The sequence below is a fragment of the Ranitomeya variabilis genome, chromosome 2, assembly GCF_051348905.1.
Source record: "Ranitomeya variabilis isolate aRanVar5 chromosome 2, aRanVar5.hap1, whole genome shotgun sequence".
Lineage (NCBI taxonomy): Eukaryota > Metazoa > Chordata > Amphibia > Anura > Dendrobatidae > Ranitomeya > Ranitomeya variabilis.
Genome location: NC_135233.1, coordinates 476,454,792 through 476,479,201, shown reverse-complemented (window position 1 = coordinate 476,479,201; position 24,410 = coordinate 476,454,792). Strand labels below are relative to the sequence as shown.

At 42.7% G+C, this 24,410-nt stretch overlaps 1 protein-coding gene across 1 annotated transcript; it reads right to left on the bottom strand.

Moving 5' to 3' along the window:
* Positions 1–9: 9 nt before the first annotated feature.
* On the bottom strand, positions 10–23,294 carry LOC143806847 (uncharacterized). Its single transcript, XM_077287811.1, has 5 exons — positions 22,722–23,294; positions 15,532–15,881; positions 4,206–4,314; positions 1,855–2,029; positions 10–137 (listed from the first exon to the last, which is right to left on the bottom strand). The coding sequence occupies exons 1-5, from the start codon at positions 22,809–22,811 to the stop codon at positions 10–12; spliced, it is 852 nt and encodes a 283-aa protein (XP_077143926.1). The 5' UTR covers positions 22,812–23,294.
* Positions 23,295–24,410: the final 1,116 nt, after the last annotated feature.

Sequence of the window (24,410 nt, the reverse complement as noted above, 5' to 3'; positions counted from 1 at the left end):
CCCTGTCGGTCACAGGTCCATTAGTATATTCCTCCGTCGCACCCCGGAAAAAGATTTCCTTACAAGCAAAACCACCACCGCTAAAACCGTGGCACCAAGAACCGTGCCGATCACGATGGCTGCATAGTTTGTGGTGGCTGTTGGGAAGAAAAAAAATAAAGTGAGTGAGTAACACAGATATTTTTAAATATTTATTTTTTATTTTTAAACAAACCCAACGAGTATCAGGGGTTTTCTGTAACCAGAAAACCCCTTTAAGGTCCAATTCACAATGTAATTATACAAAAACATAATTCAGACGAAACCCCCAATACACCTTTGTTGTTCCAGAGAAAACGTTGAAAATCTGTCTGCGGACCATAGCCTGAGAAGAGACTAGTCCAGACTAGTGCAGACAGCCTGGGATCCATGCCGCCCATGGTTTAGGCAGCATGAATCATCTGACAGATTCCCTTTAAATAGACATATGTTTATACAGGGGAGTTAGATCTCTGTTTTAGAAAAATGGCTCTGATAATGAATAGCGATGAGCGCAAGTGCTCGTTACTCGTTTGCCCAGGGTGCTGGGGTATGCACTGAGTATCACGGGTGCTCGAGTGACATGTCCGAGTCCCCGCGGCCGCATGTTACACGGCTGTTATACAGCCACAAAACATGCGGGGTTTGCGGTGTATGTCAGACCAGCAGCTGTACACCCTCATATACTGTATATAGAAGTCCCCAATCCGCTCTGCATGACCTAGAAAAGACCTTTTATTACACTCGTCTACGGCACGGTCCGGTCAGATGGGCGCCCTGGTCTTCATCCAGCGCCTCCTCTCCGTGTGATTGCCGTCCTCCTGCCCGGCTACGTATGGATGACGCGTTCTACGTCATCCGCCACCGTCCTCCATCGCACTCCTCTGCCCTGCCGAGAGCACCGTAATGCACATGTGCTGGAAAAGGCCAAAGAGCGCCGGCGCATGCGCACTACAGTACTGCAGAGAAAAGTGCGCCTGCGCAGGAGCACAACTCCATTTTTGCGGTTTACCAACAACAAAGCCAAAGATTTACTAAGAAAATTAGGTCAGAATTCAGACTAAATTTATGCCAAAAAAACTAGTCCACCTTCACCACATTTATATTTTTGTCTTTTAAAATAGATGAGGTTATAGCAGGAGGGATACGGCTTATAGGGAATCTGTCACCAGGTTTTTGCCACCTAATCTGAGAGCATCATAATATAGAAACAGAGACCCTGATTCCAGTAATGTGTCACTTACTGGGCTGCTTGCTGTAGTTTTGATAAAACCATTGTTTTATCAGCCGTAGATTATCACTAGACGACTAGTAAACCTGCTCCCATGTAGTCTTCCATATTTCTGAGCTCTGTACAATCCCACTCCCCCCCACCAATTGGCAGCTTTCTGCCTATGCACAGTGTACACAGAAAGCAGTCAGTGGTGTGGGCTGGGTTATACAGGGCTCCGCACTCAGAGAAGATCTGCAGCAGAGAAAACACGAATGTTATCAAAACTACAGCAAACAGCCCAGTAAGTGATACATTGCTGGAATCAGGGTCTCTTCCTGTACATTATGCAGCTCTCAGATCGGGTGGCAAATTCCCTTTAAATTGCAACAAATTGTGTCACAATGTAGTCCAACCCTTTTATTGGCACTGATTGGACACGCTTACTACTTCCAAGCTGTAGTTCTTCTTATCTGTTGTTAGGACCAGCACCAAGTCCCTCTTGGAGGTATTTCTAATTGCTTGTTACTATGGTTACAGTGCCTGACAACCACCAGGCGGCCGGTCCCTAGCACCAGTCAGCCCACGTCGGTACCTGAGAACCAATCGCTGGTCCCGATACTCGCCTTTTTTCCTTTCCTCCCGTATCACATAGATGGGGTTGGTGGTGATGTGGTAGGTCCTGGTCTCCAGGGCTGCTTTTGGTGGTTGCTTAGACAGTAATTGTAAAGGACAACAGGAACTACAAGACTTTGAGTGGTTAGACTTGAGGCAGAGCTTTACTTCACAGCTTATAAATACCTAATAAGAGAAACAATACGACATATACAGTACATAATGAGGGATGGCGAAACAATAGCGATAATATGTTATCATGTGTTTAGTCTGCAAAAAAAATAACAGGTTATTGTGTTACCTGTATGTTTTTAAGAAAAAAATTGGCTTTTTTAATTAACCATCTTTATAACAAAAAAAAAAAAAATATATATATATATAGCAAATTTTCACACTGACCACTGACTTTTTTTTAGCTGTTACTGTCCTTTCAAGAGGAGTTTTCAGCAGTCTCATTATCATCAGAGACAGGATTACAATGACAGATAACACCTCTATATACAGCTGATAACACAGAATCCAAAAATCCCAATAGGTGATGTTATAGCTCACCTCCTGTACAATGACAGGTAATGTCTCCATATACAGCTGATAACACTGGATCCACCATTCACAATAGGTGATGTCACAGCTCACCTCCTCTCCCTCCCTTTAACAATGACCCATGCACCCTTCAGGACGAAAGATGGGGTCAGCGTCTGTTTATTGTGGCTACATACATGTGTCGTTTCCTGAAACAGGCAGTTTCATAGTTTATAGTGCTGAAGACACAAATTCATCAAGTTCAACATGTAACATGTTGATGCAGAGGAAGACAAAAACCCCATGGAGCAGACAATAATAGCTTCATATTAGGGGAAAAATTCCTTCCCGACTCCACATGCTGCAATCAGACTAGTTCCCTGATCATCGCTCCATTAGAATCTAGTGGCCATGAATGTAATATTATATTTTTCTATAAAGGCATCCAGGCCCTCATTGAACTTCAGAGTCTTAAAAAAAAAAAAAAGAACCAGTAGCCAGTGTGAAAAGTGAGATTATATATATATTTTTTTTTTTTTTTTTTTTTTAAAAAGTCTGAAAATTTGTTAAAAAAAAAGTTTAAAGAACTAGTCATTTCCTGATAATAGTTTCTCTTTAAGGGACCACAAGTTTACCGAGAAGGTCCTGGTCAGATGTTGATGTCCTATGCCATACACTTGCAGTTGCACATGGACTCGGTGGACGAGGGAGTGAAGTGAGACCATAACAAGAGCTTCCCACTAGGTATTAGATTCCATGAGGTGGTTGTAGGAACAGTCATTGTGGGAAAAAATACACTTTTGACAAAGCAGTGGTGTGCTCAGGTAATTGTGGAGTAGGTCTGAAGTGTGTCCCAGTATTTCCGTAGAGGGGTTACCTACAAATGATGTCGGGGAGAGAAGGATCCAACCATTGGAATCTCAACAATTGATCCTTTTGTTCACCTAATGGGTAGGTTCCTCAGTCTGCTGATTGATGCAGGTCCCTGAGATTAGAATCCCATCTATCCCATCGATGGGTAATAACTCGTTTTGACCAGAAAGAAGAACTTGAGAAGTAATCTATGAATAAATTTAGAAGTAATCTATGCTTTGGGTGTGACCCCCTGATGAACGGAGACCTGAAATAGAAGGCTTCAATTTTTTTCGGTTTGTTTAGGCTTCATCTGATAAGAAATGTCCACGATTCTGTAGCTCATGTGAGTGCTGAAACCATCAAGCATATTGTGCCTCTTGAAGACAAGGTAACCAAAAAGCTTCTGGTGCCTCTGTGAGCAGGCGCGTTCCATAGAAGTTGAGCGGATCAAGCTTTATTGGGCTATAATTCTCTTTTTTAAAGGGAATCTGTCATCAGGTTTTTGTTATTTAACCTCAGAGTAGCATAATATAGGGATGTGTCACTTACTAGGTTGTGTGTTGTAGCTTCAATACATTCAGTGTTTTATCAGCAAGAGATTATCACTACGAGACTAGAGCTCACATACCAGGCAGTCAGGGTAATCTATGTAACCACACCCCTACCTCTGATTGGTAGCTTGCTGACTGTAGACAGTAAGCTACCAATCAGGGGTGTGGACGGGGTTATACACAGTCTAAAAGTCTTATCTCTGCTACATCTACATCGTACAAAATAAGGGTTCTATCAAAATTACACCAAGCAGCCTAGTAAGTGATACATCACTGGAATCAGGCTTTTTTGCCTTCTATTATGCTGCTTTCAATTTATGTAGCAAAAACCTGCTGACAGATTCTCTTTAAGACGGCCACTCAAGAAACACAAAGTTCTGAATTTCTTTACATATTATACAAGTCAAAGCACTAGAAAAACTCATCATTCCTACCATAGAGGAGCCAGAAATCTGGGCAACTCCTGAGAGATGCAGTGTGAACACCATCTTGTTGTCTTCCCTTGAGATGTTCTTTGCCATTCTGTTGTCTAAACACCTGGAACTAAATGAAAAGTATTTCGGTTAGGAATTGATGATTTTTTTGTAAAGACGACCGGTCACCTTCCCTGACGTGTCTGTGCTCCTAAACCAGAGATCTAACAAGAGATGTGCTGCTATTGTTATTTTATCAGGAGTCCAAGTATTTAGTAACACACTAAAGTAGTATTGCTCCATAATATAAGTGAAGTGGAGCTCTCATGTCAGGAGATCTCCACTTCAGTCTTATTTTCTTTATGGAGCAATACTACTTTAAGGAAATCTGAGCAAAATAAGTTTTTCTCATGTTTTTGTTTAACAGATGTTTGAATTCCAGCAGAGGAGATAGCATCACTAATTCCACTACGTCACCTACAAATCCCATCATATGTTACCCAGACAGGACCTTGGTGTCTCTCCAGAATGTTACCTTATACTGTGCTGACTTGGTCAATGTGAGGATAGCAGAGCGAAATAGACCTAAGGCCGGCCTCACACTAGCGAGTTTTACGGACGTTTGAGCGCATAAACTACGTCCGTAAAATACGCATAACACACAGCCCAATGATTCCCTATGTCCCAGCTCCTATCAGCCGTATATTACTGATCCGTATTATACGGTCTTGTACGGCCGTACAAAATCGCAGCATGCTGCGTTTGTCACCGTATTGCGCAAAAAAATCGCCAATGAAAGTCTATGGGGGCGAGAAAAATACGGATTCCACACTGACCAGCAGTGTGACTTGCGAGAAATACGCAGCGGTGTTAGAGAGAAAAGCCGGTAATTCAATTGCCGGCTTTTCATTTCTCCTTCCCAAACCTGACAGGATATGAGACATGGTTTACATACAGTAAACCATCTCATATCCCTTTTTTTTTGGCATATTCCACACTACTAATGTTAGTAGTGTGTATGTGCAAAATTTGGGCGCTGTAGCTGCTAAAATAAAGGGTTAAATGGCGGAAAAAATTGGCGTGGGCTCCCACGCAATTTTCTCCGCCAGAGTGGTAAAGCCAGTGACTGAGGGCAGATATTAATAGCCAGGAGAGGGTCCATGGTTATTGGCCCGTCCTGGCTACAAGCAGCTGCCCCCAGCCACCCCAGAAAAGGCACATCTGGAAGATGCGCCTATTCTGGCACTTGGCCACTCTCTTCCCATTCCCGTGTAGCGGTGGGATATGGGGTAATGAAGGGTTAATGTCACCTTGCTATTGTAAGGTGACATTAAGCCAGATTAATAATGGAGAGGCATCAATTATGACACCTATCCATTATTAATCCAATAGTACGAAATGGTTAATAAAACACACACACATAATTACAAAGTCCTTTAATGAAATAAAGACACAGGTTGTTGTAATATTTTATTATTCTCTTAATCCACCAGAAGACCCTCGTTCTGTAACAAAGTAAACATAAAAAATCAACAATATCTCATACCTTCCGATGAGCAGTCACGTCCCACGAAGTAAATCCATCTGAAGGGGTTAAATCATTTTACAGCCAGGAGCTGTGCTAATGCACTCGCTCGTGCCTGTAAACCCCGGGTACTGAATGGAAAGCAGAGTGATCTGTACTTACTTTGAGTCGCGGTGATGCGCCCTCTGCTGGATGTCCTCATATGAACTCGAGCGTGAGAACTTTTCCAAGGCTCCAGTTCATGAGGAAATCCAGCAGAGGGCGCCTCACCGCGACTCAATGTAAGTACAGATCACTCTGCTTTCCATTCAGTACCCGGGGTTTACAGGCACGAGCGAGTGCATTAGCACAGCTCCTGGCTGTAAAATGATTTAACCCCTTCAGATGGATTTACTTCGTGGGACATAACGACGGAAGGTATGGAATATTGTTGTTTGTTTTGTTAACTTTGTTTCAGGACGATGGTCTTCAGGTGGATTAAGAGTCTAATAAAATATTACAACACCCTGTGTCTTTATTTCATTAAAGGACTTTGTAATTATGTGTGGGTGTTTTATTAACCATTTAGTACTATTGGTTTAATAATGGATAGGTGTCATAATTGACGCCTCTCCATTATTAACCTGGCTTAATGTCACCTTACAATAGCAAGGTGACATTAACCCTTCATTACCCCATATCCCACCGCTACACGGGAGTGGGAAGAGAGTGGCCAAGTGCCAGAATAGGTGCATCTTCCAGATGTGCCTTTTCTGGGGTGGCTGGGGGCAGATGTTTGTAGCCAAGGGGGGTCAATAACCATGGACCCTCTAGGCTATTAATATCTGCCCTCAGTCACTGGCTTTACCACTCTGGCGGAGAAAATTGCGCGGGAGCCCACGCCAATTTTTTCCACCATTTAACCCTTTATTTTAGCAGCTACAGCGCCCAAATTTTGCACATACACACTACTAACATTAGTAGTGTGGAATATGCAAAAAAAAAAAGGGATATGAGATGGTTTACTGTATGTAAACCATGTCTCATATCATGTCGGGTTTGGGAAGGAGAAATGAAAAGCCGGCAATGGAATTACCGGCTTTTCACATACATCGCGCTGAATTAAATATAAATACAGAATATATATATATATATATATATATATATATATATATATATATATATATATATATATATGTGTGTGTCTCAATGATATATATATATATATATACTGTATATATGTTTTAACGAACATTTGAGCACATAAATCCATTAGATGTCGGTTTTGCAAGCCTGCGAGAAAATATCGCAGTACGGATGCCATACGGATTACATACGGAGGATGCCATGCGCAAAATACGCTGACACACCCTGCCTACGGAGGACATACGGATCACTATTTTGGGGACTTTTCTGCGTATTACGGCCGTAAAATACGGACCGTATTTTGATACGCTGAGTGTGAGGCCGGCCTTATAAAGGTCTCTCTTCACAATGATCCTCCAAAATTGACACCTTTTGGTCATTTTATAGATTGTGATCATGTGCCTCTGCATCATGGTAGAGATGCTTTAAGGCCCCGTCTCACATAGCGAGATCGCTAGCGAGATCGCTGCTGAGTCACAAGATTTGTGACGCAACAGCGACCTCAGTAGCGATCTCGCTATGTGTGACACGTACCAGCGATCAGGCCCCTGCTGCGAGATCGCTGGTCGTGTCGGAATGGCCTGGGCCGTTTTTTGATCGTTGAGGTCCCGCTGACATCGCTGAATCGGTGTGTGTGACACCGATCCAGCGATGTCTTCACTGGTAACCAGGGTAAACATCGGGTTACTAAGCGCAGGGCCGCGCTTAGTAACCCGATGTTTACCCTGGTTACCAGCGTAAATGTAAAAAAAAACAAACAGTACATACTCACCATCTGATGTCCGTCAGGTCCCTTGCCGTCCGCTTCCCACACTGACTGAGCGCCGCAAAGTGAAAGTGAAAGTACAGCACAGCAGTGACGTCTGCTCTCACTGTACGGCCGGATCTCAGTCAGAGCAGGAAGCAGACGCCAAGGGACCTGACGGACATCAGATGGTGAGTATGTACTGCTTGTTTTTTTTGGTAACCAGGGTAAACATCGGGTTACTAAGCGCGGCCCTGCGCTTAGTAACCCGATGTTTACCCTGGTTACCCGGGTGCTGCAGGGGGACTTCGGCATCGTTGAAGACAGTTTCAACGATGACGAAGTCGTTCCCCTGATCGTTGGTCGCTGGAGAGAGCTGTCTGTGTGACAGCTCCCCAGCGACCACACAGCGACAAAACAGCGACGCTGCAGCGATCAGCATCGTTGTCTGTATCGCTGCAGCGTCGCTGTGTGTGACGGGGCCTTTAGTTACAGGGAGTCTGTCAGTAGGATAAACCCCTCCTAAGCCATCTACAGCTCTGGCAAAAATTAGGGGACCACTGCAAAATGTTCAGTTTTTCTGGTTTTTCTCTTTATAGGTATATTTTTTTTCGTAAAATGTAAATTGTTCTTTTATTCTATAAACTACTGACATGTCTCCAAAGTTCCAAGCAAATACATTTTGCATTTATTTTCTGAAAATGAGAAATGGTTAAAATAACAAAAAAATGCATTGCTTGCAGACCTCAAATAATGTAAAAAAACAAGTTCATAATCATTTAGAAACAACAATACTAATGTTTTAACTTGGGAAGAGTTCAGAAATCAATATTTTGTGGAATAACCATGATTTTTAATCACAGCTTTCATGCGTCTTTGCCATGCTTTCCACCAGTCTTTCACACTGCTTTTGGGTGACCTTATGCCACTCCTGGTACAAAAATGTAAGCAGTTCTTCATTGTTTGATGGCTTGTGACTATCCATCTTCCTCTTGATTACATTCCAGAGGTTTTCAATGGGGCTCAGGTCTGGAGACTGGACTGGCCATGACAGGGGTTTGATGTGGTGGTCCTTGATCCACACCTTGATTGACCTAGCTGTGTGGCATGGGGCATTTTCCTTCTGGAAAAAACAGTCCTCAGAGTTGGGGAACATTGCCTGAGCAGAAGGAATCAACTGTTTTTCCAGGATAACCTTGTATGCGGCTTGATTCATATGTCCTTTGCAAAGATTACCCTGCCCAATTCCAGCCTTGCTGAAGCATCCCCAGATCATGACTGATCCTCCACCAAATTTCCCAGTGGGTGCAAGACACTGTGGCTTGTATGCCTCTCTAGGTCTCCGTCTAACCATTAGATGATCAGGTGTTGGGCAAAGCAGAAAATTAGACTCATCAGAGAAGATTGCCTTACTCCTTTCCTCTATGGTCCAATCCTTATGGTCTTTGGCAAACTTCAGCCTGGTTCTCCTTTGCTTCTCATTGATGAAACACTTTTTTCTAGCTTTACATGACTTGAGTCCTGCCTCTAGGAACCTGTTCCGAACTGTTCTTGCCGTGCACTTCACCCCAGCTGCAATTTGCCATTCCTTTTGTAGGTCACTTGATGTCATCCTGCTGTTGCTGAGTGACATTCGAATAAGATGACGGTCGTCCCGGTCAGTGGAGAGTCGTTTTCGTCCTCTGCCGGTCTGTAGCTTTGTTGTCCCCAATGTCTGCTGCTTGACCTTGTTGTAATGGACTGCTGTCTTAGAAATTTTAAGGATGGAGGCAACATGACGCTCACTGTGTCCCTCTGCTAGTAAAGCCAGAATTGAGCCCTTCTTTTCCTCACTCAAGACTTTTCTTTTCAACTCCTTTGGCATGGTTAAACGTTATTTTCTATTCGCCACGACAGCACCCACTGAGAGAGGGGATCCGCCCCTAGGAACAGGAAACCTACAGAGAGATAAAAGGGGCGGCCCCCCCTCGCTCCTCAGTTGGTTTCCTGTTCCTAAGGAAGCCCACAGAGAAGATCTCTATAGACACTAACAGCGGTGTCTGAGAAGGGAGGAGGTGGGGTCCCTCAGGCAGTATTGAGAAGAGAAGTAGGAGAAAATCCTCACCTAATGCTGACACGTCGGCGGAAAGTGGGGAAATTGATTCAGACGTCTCCCACTTGTCTGGTTCCTCAGATGAGGAGGAATATGTCTGTTTCCCGACTGAGGGAGTAAATAGTCTAGTCAAATCAGTGAGGAAAACGATGGGGGTGTCGGAGGTTAAAGAACCCCAAACGGCCCAGGAGGTTATGTTCGCAGGTTTATCTCAGCGAAAGGGCCACGTATTCCCAGTAAACCAGACTATAAAAGATCTCATTAAAAAAGAGTGGAGCAAGGGGCAGAAAGGGTTTACACCAGTATCCTGTAAGAGACGTTACCCCTTTGAGGACGAAGATTTAAACACCTGGACTAAAGTTCCAAAGGTCGATGCGGCTGTCGCATCCACTTCCCGCCGTTCTTCCCTACCAGTGGAGGATTCAGGCTCCTTATCTGATCCCATGGATAGGAAATCGGATGCACTTTTGAAAAAATCGTGGGAAGCCTGTGTCACTGCATTTAGGCCGGCAATCTCCACCACATGTACCAGTAGATCTATGCTGGTTTGGTTAGACCAGCTGGACCAGAATATCAAGAGTGGTATATCTAGAGAGAAATTGAGGGCATCCATCCCCTTAATTAAGAGCGCTGCGGCATTTATATCCGATGCCTCCGTGGATTCTCTCCGCCTGGCGGCCAGAACAGCCAGCCTCGCAAATACTGCCCGCCGAGCCTTATGGTTAAAGAACTGGAAGTGGGATGCCCAGTCCAGATCCAAGTTGTGTGCCATACCCTGTCAGGGTGAGTACCTCTTTGGAACTATTCTGGATGAGATACTCACTAAGGCGGGTGAGCGTAAAAAAGGTTTTCCTAATCCCTTTGTTCCTGCTTACAGAAGGGCATTTAGGAGGCCAGCATTTGGCAGAAAGGGAAGCTTTAAAGAGCAATGGAGGAACAAAGACTTCAGGCAGAAAGGCAATTTGTTTAACAAACGTCCCTTCAAACCAGCCGAAAAATCCCGGGAACCCTATTCCACCAGTGGGCGGTAGACTACTGGGATTTATCAATCAGTGGAGAGAAATAACTGTCAACCCATGGGCCATAAAATTAATATCCTCAGGCCTCACCCTAGACTTCATCCGAAAACCTCCGGATTCCTTTCGGCTCACCTCCCTAAAGTCCAAACTACAACAAGAAGCATTGGAAGTAGAAGTTAAGTCCCTTCTTGCAAAACGGGTCTTAATAGAGGTTCCGTCATCTCAAACGGGGCAGGGGTTCTACTCCCCCTTGTTTCTGATTACAAAACCTGACGGATCCTATAGAACTATTTTTAATTTGAGGAAGCTAAATATGTTCATAAAACCCACAACATTTAAGATGGAATCCATTCGATCAGCCATTAAAAATTTGTTCCCTAACTGTTACATGGTAGTACTTGATCTCAAAGATGCTTATTATCATCTTCCTATACACCAGTCGCACCAGCAGTTTCTTCGGGTAGCAGTAGTTATAGACGGTCAAGTTCGTCATTTTCAATATAGAGCAATGCCCTTTGGTCTGTCTATGGCTCCTAGAGTCTTTACTAAGTTACTTTTGGAAGTAATGTCCTTCCTACGATTAAAAGACACATTGGTCATCCCATATCTGGACGACCTACTAATTGTGGGGAAAAATTTCTTACAGTGTGAGCAAAGGTTGGAGGAGGTGGTATCCTCTTTACAAAGGCTGGGTTGGATTATTAACTGGGAAAAATCCAGACTTCAACCCGTCACTTGTCAGAAATTTTTAGGTCTCCTCCTGGATTCAGTAGACCAAAAATGTTGGTTGCCTGATGATAAAAAGTATTCGATCATTAGTAAAGTAGATTTAGCTATCAAAAAGCGTAATATGTCACTGAGAAATGCCATGTCATTGTTAGGTTCACTATCATCATGTATCCCTGCGGTTAAATGGGCTCAATTCCATACCAGGCAGCTGCAAAAATTGGTATTACAGGAGGACACTAAAAATAGAGTACATTTAGATAGAACAATTTTCTTAACGGCAGAGGTAGTACACTCCCTTACATGGTGGTTAGATTGGGGAAATCTATCAGAGGGGGTACCATGGGTCATTACCCCTTCTTCCATAGTGACCACAGATGCTAGTCCGGAGGGCTGGGGAGCACATTTTGGTAATGAGGTGGTTCAGGGCCTTTGGTCCGGGTCAGAATTAGCTAATTCCTCTAATGTAAAAGAATTAAGAGCTATATATTATTCCCTACTCCACTTTCTTCCCCAGCTACGAGGCTCTCACACAAGGGTCCTCTCAGACAACACCTCGGCAGTAGCCTATTTAAATCGTCAAGGAGGTACACGGTCAGAAAATCTTATGAAAGTCTCTTCGGACATCATGACGTTAGCCGAAAGTCATCTGTTGTCCTTGTCAGCGGTGCACATCAGAGGTATAGACAACATTCGTGCCGATTTCCTCAGTCGCCATACCCTTCATCAAGGGGAATGGATGCTCAGCAGAGAGATTTTCCGGCTGATAACAGACCGATGGGGCGTGCCACAAATAGACCTATTCGCAACAAGGTCCAACCGTCAGGTCAAAACATTTGCTTCCCTTTGCAGACTGGACAACCCCGACATATTCGATGCCCTTCAGGTGCCATGGACATTCAACCTGGCCTACGCATTCCCTCCATGGAATCTATTACCTATAGTAATAAGAAAAATAAGGGAGGAGGGGGCAAGAGTTCTGTTGGTAGCCCCATTCTGGCCCAAAAGGCCATGGTTCTCCTGGCTCAGGGCGATGTCGACTACAGACCCCTGGATCCTGCCTCAGACCAAGGACCTGTTGTCTCAGGGACCGTTTTTCCATCCTCGGGTAAAAGGCATGAATCTGACGGTATGGAATTTGAAAGGCACTTACTAACTCTAAGGGGTTTTTCCAGTGGGCTTATAGATACTCTTATGAAGAGTAGAAAGCCTTCCACTACCCAAATCTATGTCAGAGTTTGGAAAAAATTCCTTCAATTTCATACTGCACAACTTTCCGCTGAAGTTCCTATATTTGCAATATTGGAGTTCTTGCAAAAAGGACTTGAATTAGGACTGTCTGTAAATACTCTAAGAGTCCAGGTTTCAGCTCTAGGAGCCCTCTTTAGTTATGATGTGGCGGGAGATAGATGGGTTTCTCGTTTTATATCAGCATGTGAACGATCGAAACCTATTCATATACCACAGTTGCCTCAGTGGGATCTATCTCTGGTCCTAGATGCCTTGACACAAAGTCCGTTTGAGCCGCTACATGAGGCCTCATTAAAGAACATCTCGCTAAAAACAATACTGTTAGTAGCGTTAGTATCCGCTAGAAGAGTGAGTGATCTCCATGCCTTGTCTATTGACCCTCCTTATCTATCCGTGACATCTGATAGAATAATTTTAAAGACGGACCCTTGTTATCTCCCTAAGGTAGCCACTAGTTTTCACAGATCCCAGGAGATCTTGTTACCTACCTTCTATGAAGACTACTCGACTCCAGAAGAAGCCAGGCTTCATACCCTAGATGTTAAGAGAACTATTCTAGCCTACTTAGAGAGGACTAGGGACTGGAGGAAGAGTAGGGCTCTCTTTGTCTCTTTCCAGGGGAAAACCAAGGGTTCCAGAGTTACAAAGAACACGCTATCACGCTGGATTAGAGATGCCATAATCCTGGCGTATAAAGCTGGAGGAAGAGATCCTCCAATGCATGTGGGAGCACACTCCACAAGAGCCGTGTCGACCTCCTGGGCAGAAAGGGCGAATGTGCCGATAGACCTTATATGTAAGGCTGCAACTTGGTCTTCACCAAACACCTTCTATAGACACTATAGATTAGATCTATCTGCTGCTTCTGACCTAACCTTTGGGGTTTCGGTTCTTGATTCAGTTAACCCACCCAGTATATAGTCTCTGAAAATCTCTCAGTGGGTGCTGTCGTGGCGAATAGAAAATATCGGATTACTCACCGGTAATGCTCTTTTATAGAGCCCACGACAGCACCCATTCGATTCCCTCCCTTTTCTTTATTTAGTTGCACGTGGTGTCTTAATAGGGAGATGTATATAATAGAGTAATATGATATAATGTTGTAAATATGTATATATGCCTAAACCTGGTAAACTAAAAAACCTGGCGGCGGTTCCTCCTTTTTCTCTGTAAAACAACTGAGGAGCGAGGGGGGGCCGCCCCTTTTATCTCTCTGTAGGTTTCCTGTTCCTAGGGGCGGATCCCCTCTCTCAGTGGGTGCTGTCGTGGGCTCTATAAAAGAGCATTACCGGTGAGTAATCCGATATTTTTTCATTCCTATTAATTTTGGGATATTCCTAGCACTTGTTTTGCCATCCAGCTTGTCCTATTGCAAGAGGAGTGTGAAGATCACTGCAGGGTTTTTTAGGGTATGTGCACACGCTGCGGATTTTGCTGCGGATCCACAGCAGTTTCCCATGAGTATACATTACAATGTAAACCTATGGGAAACAGAAAACGCTGTGCCCATGCTGCGGAAAAAAACGCGCGGAAACGCAGCGGTTTACATTCCGCAGCATGTCACTTCTTTCTGCGGATTCCGCAGCGGCTTTACACCTGCTCCAATAGAAAACCGCAGGTGTAAAACCGCAGTGAAATCCACGATAAATCTGCAGCAAAAACGCAGTGTTTTTGCCCTGCAGATTTGTCAATTCCGCTGCGGAAAAATCCGCAGAGGACCATTATACGTGTGCACATAGCCTTATACTTTCCTTTGTTAAATAAGATTTGGTTCAGGTGATCACCTAATCAGAAGCACATTAAGTAGAATGAGGTGTACTCTGGTTGGAATTCAACTGACACTGGAATGGAATGGCTGTCAGACATGTAGAGAAGCTGATTTTTATAAAACTATGCAGTGGTCTCTTAATTTTTGCCAGAGCTGTATATGGGCATGTAGGTCATAGGAAACTGAATAAAATGACACCTTGATATCTGAGATCCGATGTTTTATTGCAGAGAAATCCCACATTTTTCTTAATATGTAAATGAGCTGTTAAGATCTATGGGCCGGACATAGATCTTCCTGAAAATCTGCCTCCAGAGATTATTTTAACTGAAAAGAGACGTTACCAGTTTGAAACATAATGACTGACAGTCTGCTCTCTTGATCTACATGTCTCACTCTGCTAACGCTGCCTTACATTTATAATAACCTCTGGAGGCGGACTCTCATAGATCTTTACAGCTCATTTACATATTACGAAAAACGTGGATTTCTCTGGAATAAAACATCAGATCGCAGATATCAAGGTATCATTTTATTCAGCTTCCTATGACCTACATGCCCTTATAGACGGCTTAGAAGGGTTGATCCTATGGGAAGACTCCCTTAAAAAAACTTTTATTAAGGACAGAAATAGCTAAATATACAGATGTAGCAAAGGTTACCTTGACTCACAGTGCATCGTCCTGATAATTTCCTTCGACAATGTATCTCATTGCATAAGCCATTGACCAATGTCGAGATAAGTGTTGAGTTGCTTTTTTTGCACCACGATATGAGTCAATGTAACCTTTGATTCATCTGGATCTTATCAGTACAAGGTAAGAGAAGTTGCATATGACACAAGCAGATTCACAAGACTCAGACCAAGCAGGGGTACTGGGCACAACAACAGGGGTGGATGAGCAGAGGGGTATGGAAGCAAGAGACGCTGACCCCTTCTGCTCTTTTCGGTAGAGGACAAGGTGGTCCATCAATGGAAATTCTGTAAAAACTACCTTCACTTAGGCAATGAAGGTAAACACGAGATTTTTTTTTAATTTTCCTTGGAGGTTTAGGAAGACGACAAAAAAAAAAACAATGAAAGTTAGTTTCTTACCCATCCTGGATGAAGTAGGACCTGGTTTTGTTCCTTTTGCTCACCAGCTTGCATTCCATGATGACCAGCTGGACGTCGCTCCTGTTGGTCTCTGCGGTCACCGTGACAGAAAGCTTCTCAGAACCCCTGATATGCAGGAGAGGGGATGGATCCTCATTTATGTTTGTGGCCTTGACTGGGCCGAGTCCAATGCCAAAATGGAAGTGACCAAACTGTCTGTCAGTCAAGCAATCTGTCCACACAAGATTGGATTGCTTGGTATTTTGAAGATGATTTTGGACAACCAGTGCAGCGGTGTCATTACTGACGTTCCTCACCGCGGCGCTTGTAGTGAAGTCCAAGTTATGTTCCTTTAATAGAAGAAAAAAAGACTCTTGAGAAAGTGCTGCAAAGATTTCATCATACTCCATACAAGCAATCAGTGGAAGCCATAAAATATCCACACTGCAAAAACTATCATGCAAAAAAAAAATTATATTCCCCCATTCTCTCCCAAATTCAGCAATCGCCTGTGCTTGTTCTCTCCAAAGACAAATCTTTAAGATTATTCTTCTTAGTTATTATTATAAGGTTTAGTTGTTTTTTTTTTAACTATCTCCAGTCAAAATCCTCCCTCCCCAATAAAGATTGTAGTGGAATTCTACCTTCACACCTGGAATCGACACTCAAGAGTAGTCGTCATTTTTTTCAAAAATCAAAAGTACGCGTGAAAAAAAATCAACTTTGTAATATATGTTATAGGAGAAATCTGCTTCTTTCTCCTCCTCGACTGATCAATTCATGGATAAAATCGATATACAGTGAGGACAGATTGTCACATTACTGGAATAGATGACAGTTAATGCTTTTAAAATTCTATGGAAAAGGGTGGGAGGATCCTCTCAAAAATCCTCCTTAAGAAAAAACCTTCAAGAACTCCTGGAGAACTCTTCTAAATTATTTCTATAGGAAATCCGTCTTGCAGTTCATATGATGAGTTTTGTCAACTTTTTTTTTTCAGAAAGAGGTTTTAAAAAACTCCTAGTGGAAACTAATAACAAGGCAAATTATTGAATAAAAAACTGCACATGACAAAAAAACTCTTCAGGAAAAAAAGACTCCCCAGGAAAGGGTTTCCCAAAGTTTTCCGCTTGAAAAACTCATTGTTTTTGAACACCTCAAAAAAAAGTCTCTGTCTGAACATCGCCTTATGGATCGCTTTGTAAAACCTCCGGGTGGCCGCAGTCAGTGCTCTTGTGCCATATACATAGCTTTATGCACCAACATATGGTGATACCGGCATTGCTACAATTCTTGTACTTTGGAGTGTGGTCCTTGTATATATGTATAGTGCTGTGTAGGGTTGTGTAACTATATACAAAGTCTCCGTCACTCATCAATGGCCAGGAAGGAGATTTCATCACATGGAGAGAAAATAGTCGTAGGCATTAGTGAACTATAGACGTTACATACCTTCCTCTAATAGAGTGCTAATGCACACATCTGTCATTGTATAACGGGATGGATACCTTTGGTGCCGCTCATCAGGAGGAATGACAGCTCTGGAGGAATGCTCCTCATGGCAATACTATATGTGTGTGTGTGTGTATTAGTACCAAAAGACCCAGGTGCTACTTTCTGGGTAAGTTTACTATCAGAAGACTGAAGGCGCCATTAAATGTACTAACATGCTGATTCTCTGATCTGGTTTGCCGCCCTGGTCCGAGGCTTTGGGGGGACCCATCACCAGATTGCCCTCATTATAATGTTTTGTGCTCCGCTACCTGTGGCGCACATATCCCGGCCGGGAGCTTTCCTGGCGCTGTACTGCGATGATGCAGAACGGCAGTGCAGCGCCAGTGGAGCTCCCGTCGCCTCTGCTGTGACATGCCAGCGCGATGACGTCATCAGTTGGCGCTAGTGCGCATGTACCCGCTGGCCAGACTAAAAGTGGAACCTCGGGGAAGAGCAGAACGTCAGGGTAACGGGAGCAAGGTGAGTATGTCTTTGTTTTTTTTTAATATTGGTATAGGATGTGCTGGCTCATGCCATATGGGAGGCTATATGGGAGCTCACACTGTATACAGCAGACTATGTACGAGCTCATACTGTATATAGGAGGCTATATGGGGGCTCACACTGTATACAGAAAACTATGTACGAGCTCATACTGTATATAGGAGGCTATATGGGTGCTCATACTGTATATAGGAGGCTATATGGGGGCTCACACTATACACAAGGCTATGTGGGGGCTCATACTGTATATAGGAGGCTATATGGGGGCTCACTCTGTATACAGAAGACTATGTGGGGGCACATATTGTGTATAGGAGGCTATATGGGGGCTCACACTGTATGGAGGAGGCTATGTGCATGCTCATACTGTATATAGGAGGCCTGATTGAAGGAATTCCCCGATGAAACCCCGAATTACTAAAAGAGGGGGAAAACGTGTCAGTAGAAGATGCAATTAAGCTAAATACACAACTGTTCAGGCCACATAGGGTCTCTCTCTCTTTCTATATATATATATATATATATATATATATATATATATATATATATATATATATATATATATATATATATGTGTGTATATATATATATGTGTGTATATATATATATATATATATATATATATATATATATATATATATATATACACACAGCTCAAAGAAATAAAGGGAACACTTAAACAACAGAATATACAGTAACTCCAAGTAAATCAAACTTCTGTGACATCAGACTGTCCACTTAGGAAGCAACACTGTTTGACAATCAATTTCACATGCTGTTGTGCAAATGGAATAGACAACAGATGGAAATTATTGGCAATTATCAAGACACACTCAATAAAGGAGTGGTTCTGCAGGTGGGGACCACAGACCACATCTCAGTACCAATGCTTTCTGGCTGATGTTTTGGTCACTTTTGAATGTTGGTTGTGCTTTCACACTCGTGGCAGCATGAGACGAACTCTACAACCCACACAAGTGGCTCAGGTAGTGCAGCTCATCCAGGATGGCACATCAATGCGAGCTGTGGCAAGAAGGTTTGCTATGTCTGTCAGCGTAGTGTCCAGAGGCTGGAGGCGCTACCAGGAGACAGGCCAGTACACCAGGAGATGTGGAGGGGGCCTTAGGAGGGCAACAACCCAGCAGCAGGACCACTACCTCTGCCTTTGTGCAAGGAGGAACAGGAGGAGCACTGCCAGAGTCCTGCAAAATGACCTCCAGCAGGCCACAAATGTGCATGTGTCTGCACAAACGGTTAGAAACTGACTCCATGAGGATGGTCTGAGTGCCCGACGTCCACAGATGGGGGTTGTGCTCACGGCCCAACAACGTGCAGGACGCTTGGCATTTGCCACAGAACACCAAGATTGGCAAATTCACCACTGGCACCCTGTGCTCTTCACAGACAAAAGCAGGTTCACACTGAGCACATGTGACAGACGTGACAGAGTCTGGAGACGCCGTGGAGAGCGATCTGCTGCATGCAACGTCCTTCAGCATGACCGGTTTGGCAGTGGGTCAGTAATGGTATGGGGTGGCATTTCTTTGGAGGGCCGCACAGAGGTAGCCTGACTGCCATTAGGTACCGAGATGAGATCCTCAGACCCCTTGTGAGACCATGTGCTGGTGCGGTTGGCCCTGGGTTCCTCCTAATGCAGGACAATGCCAGACCTCATGTGGCTGGAGTGTGTCAGCAGTTCCTGCAAGATGAAGGCATTGAAGCTATGGACAGGCCCTCCCGTTCCCCAGACCTGAATCCGATTGAACACATCTGGGACATCATGTCTCACTCCATCCACCAACGTCACGTTGCACCACAGACTGTCCAGGAGTTGGCCGATGCTTTAGTCCAGGTCCGCCGCCTCATTAGGAGCATGCCCAGGCATTGTAGGGAGGTCATACAGGCACGTGGAGGCCACACACACTACTGAGCATCATTTCCTTGTTTTGAGGCATTTCCACTGAAGTTGGATCAGCCTGTAACTTCATTTTCCACTTTGATTTTGAGCATCATTCCAACTCCAGACCTCCATGGGATATTAGTTGTGATTTACGTTGATAATTTTTAGGTTTTAGTGTTCTCAACACATTCCACTATGTAATGAATAAAGATTTACAACTGGAACATTTCATTCAGTGATATCTAGGATGTGGGATTGTAGTGTTCCCTTTATTTTTTTGAGCAGTGGAGGAAGACACATGTGGTGTCGAAACATTTCGTCCATAAGGGATTGAATGTATGCAATATTGTTACTGAAGAAATCTGGAACTTTTTAATGGATAAATAAAAGGTATATTTTACTCTACCATTGGACTGATCGCTGGAGAAACAAAAAGTTTTTTCTTTACATGTGTGGATTCGTCCCAATCCGTTTTACGTTCGAACTGTAACCACAGGTTGGATGTATTCCTGTTTCTTCAAAGCGGTAAGCTGGCTTTGCCAAAAACTATTTTTTATATATATACACTCACCGGCCACTTTATTAGGTACACCATGCTAGTAACGGGTTGGACCCCCTTTTGCCTTCAGAACTGCCTCAATTCTTCGTGGCATAGATTCAACAAGGTGCTGGAAGCATTCCTCAGAGATTTTGGTCCATATTGACATGATGGCATCACACAGTTGCCGCAGATTTGTCGGCTGCACATCCCAAAGATGCTCCATACAAGGCAGGATGGATCCATGCTTTCATGTTGTTTACGCCAAATTCTGACCCTACCATCCGAATGTCGCAGCAGAAATCGAGACTCATCAGGCCAAGCAACGTTTTTCCAATCTTCTACTGTCCAATTTCGATGAGCTTGTACAAATTGTAGCCTCAGTTTCCTGTTCTTAGCTGAAAGGAGTGGTACCCGGTGTGGTCTTCTGCTGCTGTAGCCCATCTGCCTCAAAGTTCGACGCACTGTGCGTTCAGAGATGCTCTTAGGCCTACCTTGGTTGTAACGGGTGGCGATTTGAGTCACTGTTGCCTTTCTATCAGCTCAAACCAGTCTGCCCATTCTCCTCTGACCTCTGGCATCAACAAGGCATTTCCGCCCACAGAACTGCCGCTCACTGGATTTTTTTTCTTTTTCGGACCATTCTCTGTAAACCCTAGAGATGGTTGTGCGTGAAAATCCCAGTAGATCAGCAGTTTCTGAAATACTCAGACCAGCCCTTCTGGCACCAACAACCATGCCACGTTCAAAGACACTCAAATCACCTTTCTTCCCCATACTGATGCTCGGTTTGAACTGCAGGAGATTGTCTTGACCATGTCTACATGCCTAAATGCACTGAGTTGCCGCCATGTGATTGGCTGATTAGAAATTAAGTGTTAACAAGAAGTTGGACAGGTGTACCTAATAAAGTGGCCAGTGAGTGTATATATGTGTGTATATATATATATATATATATATATATATATATATATATATATATATATATATATATATATATATATATATATATATATATATATATATATATATATATATACATATTATATATACATATATTTATATATTAGTCCATGTCCATAGAAACGGGACTATGAGGTACATGGATATTTTGTGGTGTTCATTGACACTTGACTGGCCATGTATGATCTGAAAGGTTAATCTTTTTATTTTAATGAGGACATCATATATATTTCTTCTTGGGCTTTGTTAGGATTTTTTTTCTGGTCAGATTGTTGAAAAATATTGATGATACAGTGGGCGAAATAAGTATTTGATCCCTTGCTGATTTTGTAAGTTTGCCCACTGACAAAGACATGAACAGTCTATAATTAAAAGGGTAGGTTAATTTTAACATTGAGAGATAGAATATCAAAAATAAAATCCAGAAAATCACATTGTATAAATTATATAAATTTATTTGCATTTTGCAGTAAGAAATAAGTGTTTGATCCCCTACCAACCATTAAGAGTTCTGGCTACTACAGACCAGTTAGTTGCTCCTAATCCACTCGTTACCTGCATTACAGACAGCTGTCTTACACAGTCACCTTTATAAAAGACTCCTGTCCACAGACTCAATAATCTAAACAAGGCTGATATATTTTGGAAAGAAATCCTGTGGAGGTTAAAATAGAACTCTTCGGCCACAATAATCAAAAATATATGTGGAGAAAAAACGGCCCAGTATTTCAAGAAAAAAACATCTCACCAACCATTAAGCATGGGGGTGGATCAATCATGCTTTGGGGATGTGTTGCAGCCAATGGCATCTGGAAAATTTCACCGGTAGAGGCTATAATGGATTCAAAGAAATTTCAACCATCTGTAAAAAAGCTGAAGTTGAAAAGAGGATAGCTTAGAAAAGGCTAATGATCCTAAACACACATCAAAATCCACAATAGATGACCCCAATAGGTGCAATCTGAAGGTTTTACAATGGCCCTCACAGTCCCCCCGATCTTAGCATCATTGAAAATCTGTGGCTAGGCCACAAAATAGCAGGGGATGCAAGCAAAAACAGATGAAAATCCCTCAAACAAGAATTGAAAGACTCTTGTATGGCTACAGAAAGCATTTACAAGCTGTGATACTTGCAAAAGGGGGTGCTATTAGGTACTAACCATGCAGGGTGCCCAAACTTTTGCAGTGGCCCATTTTCCTTTTTGTAATTTTTAAAATGTAAAAGATGAAAATATATGTCTACTTTTTGGCTAAAAGACAAAGGAAATGCATCATCTTTAACTTTAGCCCATTTAGAGATTATTTCATCTTCAACTTACTTAACTGTTCACAATAACAGTAATTTTGACCAGGGGTGCCCAAACTTTTACATGCCACTGCACAACCATTTGCAATGGAGCTAATATGATCTATTAAAAACTCATACAAACTGATACATACACATGAGATTATTATTAACTACCAATCAAAATGTTATTATTAGTAATTGATCAAAATTATTAACAATCAATTCAAATGTACGGTAATTATTAGCGCTGATCAAATTGAAGTGTTAGCAACAAATCAAATATGATCATTAGCCACCTATTAAAATGTAATTAATAGCAACCTTTCAAATGTACTTATTAACAATTAAAATATAAATTATTAGTAACAGCTCAGAATGGAAATGATTTGCCTCTGCAGATAATTCACCAACATTCTACTGATCTTTTAGAGAACCTAATCATATTCTTTGGCTTCTTGGAAGCGTAATTTGTAACAGTACATAATAAAGAATCCAGATCTTACCTGCAGATGGTTTTGCTCTCTGGATCCAGCGCCGATCGGCTCACATGTTACATATAAAATCCAGGGTACAATGAAGTTTTGCAGCCCCATTTCAAAGACAAAGGTCCATAGACGCCCGGTTGTTAGAAGGGGCTTTCTGGGCAGAAGCTTCTCTCAGCTCTCATTGAAGGTTATGGCTTCACCTTAGTGTCTAGTAATGGAGTGTCTGTGGAGCGGAGGGTGGAGACTTTTAACCTTTTAGTTGCCAAGTTTGGAATCTGATGTTTACTCATCAAAGTGTTGATACATCTATCTATGACTTTCCTCCAGGTGGGGTCGGGGCATCTCTACATGATAGAAAAATCCTTCCCGACCACAAAACAAGTGTTTTCTCTTTTTTTTCTGTCTTTAGAATGGAGCTTGCGGTTTGGGAGTAATAAGAACAGGACAATGTGTAAGCAGATGTCAGATAACAGAAGACATCTTCCAGGCTTCCGGCTCATCCTGTGTGTGTGGTGGGATGTGCGGGATCAGGCGACTGCTTGTTCTTCGTGCATTAGTGAAAGATGATACTAAAAGGGGGGGAATATGTCATTCTTTTTTTTTTTCCAATTCAAAGTAGCTTTCAAATTTCTATGCTGTGTTTTTGGCAAACCTCCTTGAGATGGTCGTATATTTTGACTTCCCTGCTTGTGCTACAACACATTGGGAGATGAACTATTGATTATTCTTTATTCATTTTACTCGCATCGCCTACGGTCACGCCATCGTATTTTCTCTCACCGGATAGAATCGGGCCCATTATGCTAAACAATCTGATCACACTGATGAGAGTTTCAGACCTGATCATAGTAGAAAATAGCAAAAAAATGCAAATAGGGTTTAATCTGAGAATAACAATTATGCAAATAAACCCAATAAGGTTGTGTGTCATAGTAACATAGTTAGTAAGGCCGAAAAAAGACATTTGTCCATCCAGTTCAGCCTATATTCCATCATAATAAATCCCCAGATCTACGTCCTTCTACAGAACCTAATAATTGTATGATACAATATTGTTCTGCTCCAGGAAGACATCCAGGCCTCTCTTGAACCCCTCGACTGAGTTCGCCATCACCACAATCACAATATACTTCCATTTGGATCTTCATTGCCTACCAGTAATGCGGATAAACCACAACTGTATTATTATTTACTTTACTAACTTATATACAGTGGGGCAAAAACATATTTAGTCAGTCAGCAATAGTGCAAGTTCCACCACTTAAAAAGATGAGAGGCGTCTGTAATTTACATCATAAGTAGACCTCAACTATGGGAGACAAACTGAGAAAAAAAAATCCAGAAAATCCCATTGTCTGTTTTTTTTTAATCATTTTATTTGCATATTCTGGTGGAAAATAAGTATTTGGTCAGAAACAAACAATCAAGATTTCTGGCTCTCACAGACCTGTAACTTCTTCTTTAAGAGTCTCCTCTTTCCTCCACTCATTACCTGTAGTAATGGCACCTGTTTAAACTTGTTATCAGTATAAAAAGACACCTGTGCACACCCCTCAAACAGTCTGACTCCAAACTCCACTATGGTGAAGACCAAAGAGCTGTCAAAGGACACCAGAAACAAAATTGTAGCCCTGCACCAGGCTGGGAAGACTGAATCTGCAATAGCCAACCAGCTTGGAGTGAAGAAATCAACAGTGGGAGCAATAA

Bases quoted from the DNA above. Each gene is read 5' to 3' on its own strand.
- LOC143806847 (XM_077287811.1), bottom strand. From the start codon at position 22,811: ATGGGGCTGCAAAACTTCATTGTACCCTGGATTTTATATGTAACATGT. The intron at 2,030-4,205 runs GTAGGAATGATG...TTCTCTTATTAG, and splicing joins AGATTTCTGGCTCCTCTATG to GTATTTATAAGCTGTGAAGT. The intron at 138-1,854 runs GCGAGTATCGGG...TCTTCCCAACAG, and splicing joins ACGGGAGGAAAGGAAAAAAG to CCACCACAAACTATGCAGCC.